The 11,428-nt window shown below is 56.6% G+C and overlaps 1 protein-coding gene across 1 annotated transcript in view; it reads left to right on the top strand.

The window, feature by feature from the left end:
* The first annotated feature begins 2,715 nt into the window (after positions 1-2,715).
* Positions 2,716-11,428, top strand: part of DEGS2 (delta 4-desaturase, sphingolipid 2) — a 17,818-nt gene continuing 9,105 nt past the window's right edge. Inside the window, exon 1 of the mRNA XM_004699116.2 lies at positions 2,716-2,797. Within this exon, the coding sequence (XP_004699173.1) occupies positions 2,716-2,797 (82 nt within the window). The remainder of the gene's footprint in view (positions 2,798-11,428) is intronic.

Here is an 11,428-nt window from a genome sequence, read left to right as displayed (position 1 = left end):
TTGTGAGGGAGGAGGTTGAGAAAAAGACAAGAGAACAAGATATTCTAGTGGTGGGAATAGGCAGTAAATAAGCAAATAAATACATGCTACACGTGGGGTTAGCCATAAGTGTGTATAATTAAATCGTAATTATAATGTCAGTCGGGGGGAAAATAAGGCAGGTGGAGCGAGATGTCACCCTCCTTTCATCTTCTCCATCCTTCCCTCCCTAAGCCGGATGACGGGGACGTTGAACCTGGCCTCCTTAGCTGGTCCACATGTGACGGGGACGTTGAACCTGGCCTCCTTAGCTGGTCCACATGTGACGGGGACGTTGAACCTGGCCTCCTTAGCTGGTCCACATGCTTCATTCCAGCTTGGGGCTCATTCTTTATCGCCATTTGATGAACATTTTTAAAAACTGTCCACTTCGAGTTTATTCTATTCTTTTGAGTGAAACCGTTTCAGGGCTCTTGGAAGCCCCTGCTCTGGTTCTCGCACCGTTTGACGCTGGCTCTCCAGCACCTCCGTGTGCTCCCGTGTGTGCGGACACTGGGCCACAGCCCCGTGGCTTGGCAGATTTCGGGGCAGACTGGATAGGGCAGGCTGGACTGCATCTGGCCTGTTTCTTACAAACGTGGGGCCAAGAGGGCCTTCTTTCTACTGGGGTTTCCAACCAGAGAGGCTAAGATTTCTGGGTGTGGGCGCTCCCTGCTCCCCCTTTGAATCAGCAGACACTGCGCACTCTGATCCATGGACACCCCACCACCACCACCACCACCCCACTCAGGATCCCATTGATCCTGCAAATCTCCTGACTGCTGCCCTGTCCAGGGAGAGGGGAGGGGGCCCCAGTGGCTGGCTATGTGGGGGTCTTTGCTTCTGATTCACAAGAAATGTTTTAGTGCTTTGCTGGCTGCAACCCACCCCCCATACACACACTATACACACACACACACACACACACACACACACACACACACGCACGCGCTTGCGGTTAAAATTCACCTTCTTTCTGGAAAACTTTGAAGGTTATAGACAGATCCCAAAGATGGCACACTGAGTTCTCTCCCCGCCCACACCTGGATCGCTCTATTGTTCACATCTGGCTCCGCTGTTGCCGCTTCTCTACGTTTTTTCCCTCTTCCAGGAAGAAAGCATGGTCAGAGAGCACTTGGGGCACCATGCTGCAAACAGACTGCTTTTCTTCCATGTCTAGGAGACGGGCAAGGCGGAGGAAGCCGGGGGTGCGGGGGTTAATCGCTGGAGGGCGAACGGGCAGGCCAGTGGTTGGCGGAAGTACAGCCTCCCTGTGACATGCTGTGAGGCAGAGGGCAGTGGGTTATCGGGCAGAATGAGGGCACTCCGGTTTACCATCATAAAATCGAGTTTATTTTTTATGGTACGACCCCGGGCACGCTGGGATTATGTCACCGCAGCACTGGACTTGGGGACCCCTCTTTGCCCCACCTCCTATCTTCTTCTGATGTGTCTTTGGCCCCAACTTTTTTTTGGCTCCATGTTCTCGTGGGTACAACGGGGCCACTGGACTGGTTTCACTGGCCAGGCTGTGTGCTTGGCATTGCCTGGGTGCAGTGTTCTGGTTGCTGCCCTGGGGCAGCGGGAACTGGCAAGCTTGGTCTTGTCCCAGGGGGCATGGCTGGGACCCAGTTTCAAGCTTTATCAGCACAGAGCTCACCAAGTTCAACAGAGACGCAGATGTTCTGGTGGTGGGGGCCTTTTGAGTCAAAGGTCAGGGATGGAGGTTCCTCTGCTGTTGCCTGCTATGTGACTTAGGTGGGTCCTGCCTCAGTTTCCCCATCTGTGGGGCGGTGGCTGGCAGGATGACCTCTGAGGGCCCTTCTGGCTGGGAAGAGAGTGGACCATCTCACTGTCTCAGCATGCAAACTGGGCCAGGTGACCCTCCCGTGCTGGGCACTGCGTCTCCCTGTTGGGCAAGGAACAAGCATGTCTTCTCGCTAGTGTTCTCTTGGCTGACTCCTGTGCAGGAGGTGGCCTCTCCCCAGCGTCATGCCCAGGGCTGCCTTCAGCTCTGGATTGAGGGCACAGGCTACGAATACCACACCTGGGGTCTTGCTTGGCCCAGGGCCTGCTTGGAGGTATCTGGAGCTTCTGCCTGGGGAGCTTGGAGCAGAGGCGGGGCTGCTGTCCTCAGGTACACAATCTCCTAGGAGGGGAGGAGGGGAGGAGAAGGGCACCATTGAGAGATGCGGATGAGGAGCCCTGGATCTCCACCCCCAGAGCCAAACTCTCCGTTCTAAGAATGCCTGGCTCCTGACCTCGCTCCCCTGAGCCTTTGTCCTTGCTGTTTCCTACACCATCGGACCACCTCCTTCTGCATTTTGGTCAACTCCTACTCATTCTTCAAAACCCATAACAAAAATCCCTGTCCTCTGTGATCCTTTGGGGAAAGGACAGCAGCAGGAAAGGGGACAGGCGAGGGAGAAACTGCTGCAGCCCACCTTTCCAGAGCTCCTTCGGTCTACCTGCATCCTCTTAGGGACCTCGGGCCCCAAGCGGCCTGCAGGTGGCAGTGGGACCCCGCGTACAGGTGGCCTGACTGCCAGGTGCACTCTCGCCTATTTCCATCAGGGGCAGAGATTGTTCAGGGGCAGCCCCGCCCCGGCCCGGCCCCGCCTGCGCGCCCTGAATTAGACTGGAGATACCGGCGGTGGCAGGTGCAGAGCCGGCGGACTGGCTCCCGAGTCACCCAGCATGGGCAACAGAGCGGGCCGAATCGACTTCGAGTGGGTCTACACGGACCAGCCGCACACGCAGAGGCGCAAGGAGATGCTGGGTGAGTCGGGTTGGGGCGCCAGGCTGGCGGGGACCGAGCGACCCCGCCCCCCCGCAGCTGGGGCCACCTGCGGATGAGAGACTCTGGGGCGGGGCAAGTCCGATCTCAGGCTGGGGCACCCGAGGCTGGGTGAGCGGGGATGGGGGGCTCCGGGAGACAGGGTGAGCCTCAGCACGGGCATGCCGCGACCGCTGCACCGAGGGTGTGCGCCGCGCAGCGCCCCAGGACCCGTGACAACCCGTCGTGTCCCCAGGGTGTGTGGGACGCTGGTGCCATGCGATGGGACTATGGGAGGAACGCCACACCCGCGGATGGGGCCTTGGGTCCAAACTCCAGACAGCTTGCAAACGCCAGGTGCAGAGCCTCTCGGTCCAAGGGACACCCCAGGGACGCGGGCCACGCCAGTGAGGGCAGCTGGGTGGCCACGGGCGGGTCCTTAGCGGCATCACTCCCTCTGTGCCGCCCCCCCTCCGGTGGTGAGACCACGAAGTCCCCAAGCCAATCAGGACTGTAGCAGGATTCTAGAGCATTCCACCTTGCCGGTCAGGGCCCCCCATGGCCTCCCCTGTGGTGAACTGCCTTGTGAGGGCCTCCCCACCTCCCGGGCTACCCATTCTGTAGACTGCCCTCATTCCCGACTAGCCCACACTCAGGTCATTTCCTGGATCTGCCCAGCACGTCCAGGTCTTGCCGGCTGTTCATTAGAGCGTTTGTTGGACACACATTCTCCTCACTTGCTCCCTCGCTCCCAGCCAGCCAGTCACACCCCTGTGGTCACTTTCCAGATTATCCTATGCTGTAACCACCACCTGCCCTCGTCTTCCGGCAAACCTCCCCTCCCTGCAGTCCACCCGATGAAACAATGCTACGTCATGCATTTGGTGACTGGCTTTGCCTGGCTTCAAAGGGCTGTTTGGGTTGATTCTGTGTGTTGATGTCTTGCCTGTTAATGTGTGAGAGCCCCCTGCCCCACCCGCTGTCTTCTGCCCCACCCAAGATGATGGGAACAGTTAGCCCCGGTGCGCCTGCATCTTTCTTTCTCTTTCTAGTAGTCATTTTATTGGGGCTCTTACAAATCTTATAGCAATCCATCATGTGATTGTTTTGAGCACACTTGTACAGATGTCGCCCCCAGCATTTCCAAAACATTTTCTTTTGACGTGGTGCTCGCATCTTTCAAGCCTGGAGTGTATTTAGTGGTGGCCGCCGCTGTCCCGGGCCCGGCCAGGGCCGCCAGGGCTGGACTGCTGGGCAGCTTTGTGAGGCTGGCCTTCTCCTGTGAGGGGTTGTTGGAGCCATGGAGTCGGTTCTGACTCACGAGAGACAGAAGGAAGCACTGTCCGGTCTTGCACCATCCCTACAGTGCTTATGCTGTGTCCGCGTGTCCACCTGCCTCGTGGGGGGTCCTCTTTGCTTTCTTTGACCCTCTGCTGTGCCAAGCATGGAGTCCTTCTCCAGGAACTGGGCCCTCCCGATAGCAGGTCCATAGGATGTTGTCCAAAGAGGTGGTCCTTCCTGGAGGTGGTCACAGGAGAAGGCTGGAGCCAGGGGTCCCCTCCACCCTTGGGCTGATCCTGGGTTTCTCCTGGCAGGACTCACTGGCTAGGGGTGGGAAGCCACTCCAGCCAGCATCCTGGTCCCTAATGAAGTCACAGTGCATGAACCAGGCACCTCGCCCTATCCCTGTGAGATCCAGGCGCTCTGGGCTACAGCCCCGCTGGTCCAGTCCAAGGGGCACAGGGCATCTTGCTGGCAGAGTGGATGTGTGGTGGCAATGAGTTCTCAGAAGGGAGGTGCCCAGGGTGGCAGCTGGCATCTCAGGACTCAGAGAAGGCTCTCTAAAGAGAGAAAAAGGGCCCCGGAGCCCACCTGCCAGCCAGAAGACTTCCTGGAGAGGGTGGTGTGGAAGGACTGGACCACTTAGGGGCAGGGCAGCGTGGGCCCCTCGGGCTGGCTCTCCGGAAGTACTGCAACCCCCCTGCGGGCCCACACCCGCTCCTGTTTGGGTGAAGGGACTCATTCTCTCTGGCCGTTTGCATCACCTCTTCGAGCCTGGATGTCCTTCCAAGTCCTCCCTCCCCGCTTGCTCACTCCCTCCGCTGGGCTCAGGTTGCTGGCTGCAAAGCCGCCTCCTGCAGGAAGCCTGCCTGGCTGCTCTGGTGGGTCTGGCCTTGTGAGGTCTTTCTTGGGGCTTCCCCTCATGCTCCCCCCGCCCTCTGGCACTTGAGCAGGCTGCAGAACTCTGCTCAGTGCCATCTCCCTGGCTAGGAGCCCCGCCCGCATCCACTCATCCTCCGTGGCACCCTGGGTGAGCGCGCAGACAGGAGCCGAGGGAGGCGAGGAGGAGCTCAGCGGGCTGAGTTGCAGTCCTACCCGGCCCGCCCAGCCATTGTGCAAATGAGGACACGTGAAAATGATGTAGCCAAGTTCCTGCTCCTGGTGCGGATGATTCAACCGCGACGCATGGCCACGCTGTGTGGCCCTGTGCGTCAGGGTGAGGCTGCACCCCCGGACCACTTGGTTTTCTCAAGTCCATTGCCAGGTCTTGTGCAGTGCTGGGAGAGGTGGGTGGGAGGACTCGAACCCCCAGCCTTTCAAGTCAGCAGTAGAGCGCATCAGGAACCCCAATTACTTACCTAGGTGAAAAACGATCGGGGCTGGGGGGCCAGTATCTCACCTAGGTGAAAAATGATCGGGGCTGGGGGGTAAAGGTGACTCTCCCTTTCCCTAGGACCTGGGGCATCCCTGGGTGCATGTCCCGGCTACTCACCAGCTTTGATTTTCAGAAGCAGTACCGCATTGGGCTCAGAAAGTGACTTGCCCAGGGCCCTGAAGCCTGGGGGCTTCTGGGCTGATGCCTACCCATTCCAGAATGTGCTTTGGCCACACCCAGGCGGCCACTCGCCCATACCAAGGCCCTGGAGACCAGTGGGTCACACTCAAGATCCTAATCATACTTGGTGTCACAGCCTGGCAAGTGTGCGTAAAGAGTCCTGGCTCCAGCTGCTGGGCAGGTGGGGCTACAGTCCAAGGCTGACCCTGGCTGGGCAGATGGGGCTTCCCGGGCTCAGGGTCCTAGAAATACAGGGTCCCACTGCAGCCCCTATGACACATCTCCCAGGATCCCCAACCTGGGAGGGCCAAGGTGGGCCCTAGCAGAGACTAAGCCAGGTGTGCCCAGGGAATGAGCTGTGGGTTATGGACTTGGCTTTCAAAGCCAAAGAGCTCTGTGACTTTGTTTTTTTTTAATTATGAGACTCGGGCCCAGCCATGGTGAAAACATTCAAATAATCAAAGGACAACAAAGACGGGAAGCCGGCAGGCAGACTGTTTGCTTAGGGAGGTGGTGGCGAGTGGCAGACTCCCACGGAACTGCTCAAGCTTCAGGGGGGTTTGTGGGCGCTTGTTGTCACCCAGCCACAGAGTTGGTCCAGGGGTAGGGTGTGGGTGCTCACAGGGACAGCCTTTCTGCTCGCCCAGGGCCCAGCGATGGTCTGCCGGCTGGCTGCTGGCCTCCACCTGGGTGGTGGCAGGCCCCTCCAGCTCTGAGATCAAAAGAGAAGAGAGTGGCTTCCTGATCTGCCTGCGGGAGAAAGGCTCTGCCTGGCCTGGTGTGGGGACAGGCGGAGCTGGGGACGCTGCAGCTTCTGTCCCAGACCACCTGTCCAAGTGAGTAGCGCAGGCAGCTGAGCCAAGCACACAGTTTTTGGTGGCCCAGCACACAGGAGGGTTTAGTTGGCACTATAAAAGGGGGCCTGGTGGCACTAACGGAAAGTTAAGTGGTTCGAATCCCCCAGCTGCTGCTTAGAAGCTTGCAGGTGTCTGCTGCTGTAAAGACTTAAGTCTTGGAAACCCCCTCCCCCCAACTACCAGGACCCCAATTTTGCCTTGCAGACCTGGTTGGACCAGATGATGCACAGCAGTACAGATGGGAATTGGAAACGCAGGGAATCTAGGACAGAGGAACCCCTCAGGACCAGGGGTGACAGTGGCGATACCAGGAGGAGAAGGGGATGTAGTAAGGGGGAATGGATCACAGGGAGCTACATATAACCTCCACTCTGGGGGATGGGCAGCAGAGGGGTGGGTGAAGGGAGACGCCGGACAGTGTAATATAAGATAAAATAATAATTTTTAAATTATTAAGGGTGCATGGGGGAGAGGGGAGGAGGAAAGGAAGGGGAGGGGGGCGGGAGGAAAATTAGCAGGTTCCGGGAACCCAAGAGGCAAGCGAATTTTGGGAATGATGAGGGCAACAAATGTATAGATGTGCTTTACACAATTGATCTATGTATTGTGATGAATTGTATGAGCCCCAATAAATTGATTAAAAAAAAAAAGTCTTGGAAACCCACAGGGGAGTTCTACTCCATCTAAACCCACCGGGCCGCTCTCCTCTACCCTCTGGGGTCACGGTGAGTCAGTGTCAACTCGGGGCAGTAGAGTTATGAGTGAGAGTGCAGTCCATGGGGGTGAAATCGCGGGATGGGGAACTTGGAGGGTTGTGACAATGACACTGCCCCCCACCCCCATATGGCATGGAGACAGGAAGCTGTTGTTGGAAAAAATGACACCAGGAGACTTGTTTGCCTCCAGGTTGATACCTTCACTTTGCTTAAAGTAAACACAAAAACAAGCCAAAAACAACACGCGTGGTTATCTTCCGAAGCAAAAGGCATGGCCGAATGGGCTTTCTTTGCCTGAGCCGTCTCATCTCTGACCAGGACAAGGAGCCCTCTGAGTGGCTGGGATTGGGATTTAGGTGGCACTAGAAGGAGCCCAGGTGGTGTGGTGGGCTAAGCATTGGCTGCTCCAGGTGGAGTCAGCGGTTCAAGTCCACCAGCTTCTCCAAGGGTTAAGGCTGAGGTTGTCTGCTCCTGTAAAGGCTTCTCATCTCAGGAACACCCCACAGGATCTCCGTGAGTTGGAATCAACCCGATGGCAGTGGGCTTGTGATTATGGTTCTTGGCTGGAACATGAGGCTTGGGATAGGTTGTCAGCCGAGTGGTGAGTGGTCCCAGCCCAGCCGGCAGCACTGTGGAAGAAAGGCCTGTCTGCTTTTGTGGAGACCACAGCTAAGAAGACCCCAAGGGCCAGTACTAGCTGTCAACGTTGGGGTGTCGTGATTGCAATCGACGTGACTGTCTCTTTCTGGGGCGTGGTGGCCATGCAGATGGCTAAGTGCTTGGAGGTTAACCCAGAGACTGGAGGTCTGTCTGTCGAGCGATGTCTGGGATGTGCAGATGCCTGGCAGGAAGCTTCCGAACGGAAAAAGCCAAACCAACTGTGAGTCCGTCGATGATGACTCATCGCGAGCCCTCAGAACAGGGTAGAACTGACCCGGAAGGTTCCTCTCTTGTTCTTACAGGCCCATTCTGACTCACAGCTACCCTACAGGGGGTGGGAGTGGGGTGGAAGTGACCCTGTGCGATTTTGAGACTGTGACTCTGCGGGACAAAAAAGCCTGGTCTTCCTTCTGCTGAACGGCTGGTGGGTTTGAACTGCTGACGCTGAGGCGAGCAGCCTGGCATGTAACCACTGCAGCCTCAGACACCCTGTGGGTCTCAGCTCTGCTCTGCCAGCCCCAGGGACCACCCCAAGTCCAGCTGAGCTGGTGGCAACTGTTTTCCACCAAGTGCAGGGGCCTTTGGTGGGCGACGCCCACAGGACTCACCTGTGAAGAGCAGAGAAGTCACTTGCTAAGGAAAGACAAGGAATGGGGTGCCGGGCAGGGAGTGGGCGGCTGGTGCACTGGACAGGTGATGGGGTTACTGGGCCTGTCGAGAGCTGACCTTGTCCTTCCCGCTCAGATTCTCCAAGGGTCTAAAAGCCTGCCCCCTGGTACTGCCAGTCCTTTCTCCTCACCTTTCGCCTCCCAGCTGCTTCGTGGAAGGCGCCACCCTCTCCCCACCTGGAGGCTTGTACAGCTGCTGCTCCCTCTGCGTGATTGCTTTCCCTGCTCTTCAGCAACGATGTGCTCTTGGAAACCCTCTCCACGGTCCCCAGGTGTGGGAACCACCCATGGCAGTGAGCTTGGGTTTTCATGCCCTGGACCTGGACCCCAGCGTTCCTTCAGGTCTTACCTTAAATGTCCTTTGCTGAGAAACGCTCTCTGGCAACACCCCTTCTCACACACCCACACACAAGCCCATTAGAGACTCACCGTGGGTTGGTGTTTCGCTATGGGCCCTTCCCGGGGAACAAAAAGCTACGGTTGGTGTTGCTGTCGCCTGGTGCCAGCGAGTTGGCTCCGACCCATCGCAACCCACAGCGATGGCAGCATGGAGCACCGCCCGGGGTCCTGTGTCACCCTCACAACTGTCCCCATGCCCGAGCCACGGAGGCAGCTGCTGCGCCAACCCATCTCGTCGAGGACCTCCCCTCCCTCGCTGCCCCTCCACTCTCCTGAGCCTGATGTCCTTCCGCAGGGACTGGTCTCTCCTGACAACACGTGCAAAGTCTCAAAGTCTTGCTGCCCCTCGCAGGAACACTCTGGCTGCACTCCTTCCGAGATGGATCCGCTGGTCCTTTCGAGTTATCGCCTGGGCCAATTCCTGCGGCGTCCACTTTGCTCTGTCATGGCCGATCTCAAGGGCCAGCATGTGACACTGAGCTTGGCGTTGGGAAGCGATTCACATGCCAGCCCCCTGCTCCCTGCCCTTAAGCTTTTTTCCTACAATGGTCTGAGTTGACCCTGCTTACTCTCTCCTTCAGGAGGGGGCACAGCGTCTGGCACCCAGCGGCTCCGGGCTTGACAGCTGAGAACTGAGCCGTGAGCGACCCCACCAAGGGACAGACACTCCACAAGGCTTCTGCCCTCTCCAGACAAATACTGCCACACACCCTGCTGCCTAGTTGGGCCCCCATCCTCCCTGCCGGGGTGGTGGTGGGGGAGGACTGGGATTTGCTAGCCCTGTGCCCGTGTGGTGGCTTAATCTTGGCCAGGATTTTTTTAAAGATAATTTTATTGGGGGCTCTTACAGCTCTCATAACCACCCATACATGCATTGCATTAAGCGTATTTATACATATGTTTTGGCCAGTCTTGGAAGCTCGTCCATTTCCACTCGCCTTTCTAGCCGGATCCCTTGCTGAACTTTACTGCCCTTCTTTGGTGAACGGTGTGTTCTCGGCTCATTCTGCCACCGGAGTATTTGTTTTTCTGGCACAACGTAAGGGTTTTAATACGAGCCCTTAAAGCAGGGGGCTTCAAAGGGTTTACAGAAAAATGGGATTAAAAGGCAGTGGAATTTCCCCGTGAACTTTGTGTTTTGTTTTGTTCACTTCTAGATAATAAAAGGCATGTTTGATTGAGCTACAATTATGATATCATAGATCTTTTGATAGCCAGGAAGGTCAGCAATTTCAGACCCCCGGCTGCTCCTCAGGTGGCCTATTCCTGTAAAGGTTACAGCCCAGGAGACCCCCGGGGGCAGGTCTGCCCTGTCCCACGCGGAATTGACGCAGGGGCAATGAAGTGAGTGAGTGTGGGCCAAATCCTGAACGATGCAGGGCGCATTAAAAGAGGGAAGGCGTACGTAGGGTCAGTGCACTCTCGGATTACACACTGCACTTGGTTCGATCCCACCAGCTGCTCTGAGGGAAGACGGTGAGGCTGTCTGCACCCGCAGACTTGCAGCGTTGGAAACCCGCAGGGGCAGATCTACCCTGTCCTGCCAGGTGGGAGATGGTCAAGAGCCAGTGGAACTGATGGCAGCTGGTTGGGGGTTTTGGTTTGGGTGGTAAAGCCATTCCTAGAATCCATTTGAGACCATTTCCATCACCCCCAAATGGTCCCTTATGACCCCACTGAGCCACTCCCCATTCCCACCCTAGCCATCCCTGACCTAGCATATCAAAATCACCCATCTTTATCATATTAAAATAGCCCATCTTTCTTTCTTTCTTTTTTTGGTTTAATTACTCTTATTACTTAAGGGCATGTCCCTGCTTGTTAAGCTGCTTAATTTTGGCATATCCTTGTTTGTTCTCATTTAAATATCTTCTCAACAAATTTTAAAAAATAAAATATATATGACATTTACCATTGCAGCATTTTTAAAAAATCATTTTATTAGGGGCTCGTACAACTCGTATCACAATCCATACATACATCAATTGGGTAAAGCGCATTTGTACATTCATTGCCCCAAATCGCCCATCTTTCGAGTGTCAGCTCATCGTGCCACAGGGCTTTTGCGCGTGAGCGTCCCTCTCGGGGTCGTGGACACACCTGTACTTCGTCTTCGGACCTTTCCTCGACTGCCGGGAGCCCCCCTGTTGGTCTGTGGGCCCAGTCCGCGCTCTTCACAGACCTTCAGTCGGTATTTGCCCACAGCAAGACAAGCAGGTCTATCGAGAGGCAGGCGAGGAGGTGGGGTGCCAGGCCTCCTGAAGGCACTCTAAGGGAGCTGCCCCTACCCACCTACCCACACTGACGAGGCACAGCAGAGGGGACGCGTCCTCTGCTTCAGACGGGGAGAAGGATTCTGAAAGAGCAGGCTGTGGGCCCATGGTTTATCTAGGATTAGGGCCTGGGTTGAACAAAGGATTTTGGGGAAGGAGGGGATTAAGAGGCTTTAGGTGTCTTTGTGGGAAGGTGGTTGCCAGAGGCAGGGTTACAAGGCTGTG

The sequence above is a fragment of the Echinops telfairi genome, unplaced genomic scaffold, assembly GCF_000313985.2.
Source record: "Echinops telfairi isolate 266 unplaced genomic scaffold, ASM31398v2 ScPeMD7_18;HRSCAF=68, whole genome shotgun sequence".
In the NCBI taxonomy this organism is placed as follows: Eukaryota; Metazoa; Chordata; class Mammalia; order Afrosoricida; family Tenrecidae; genus Echinops; species Echinops telfairi.
This window is presented reverse-complemented; position numbering and strand designations above follow the sequence as displayed.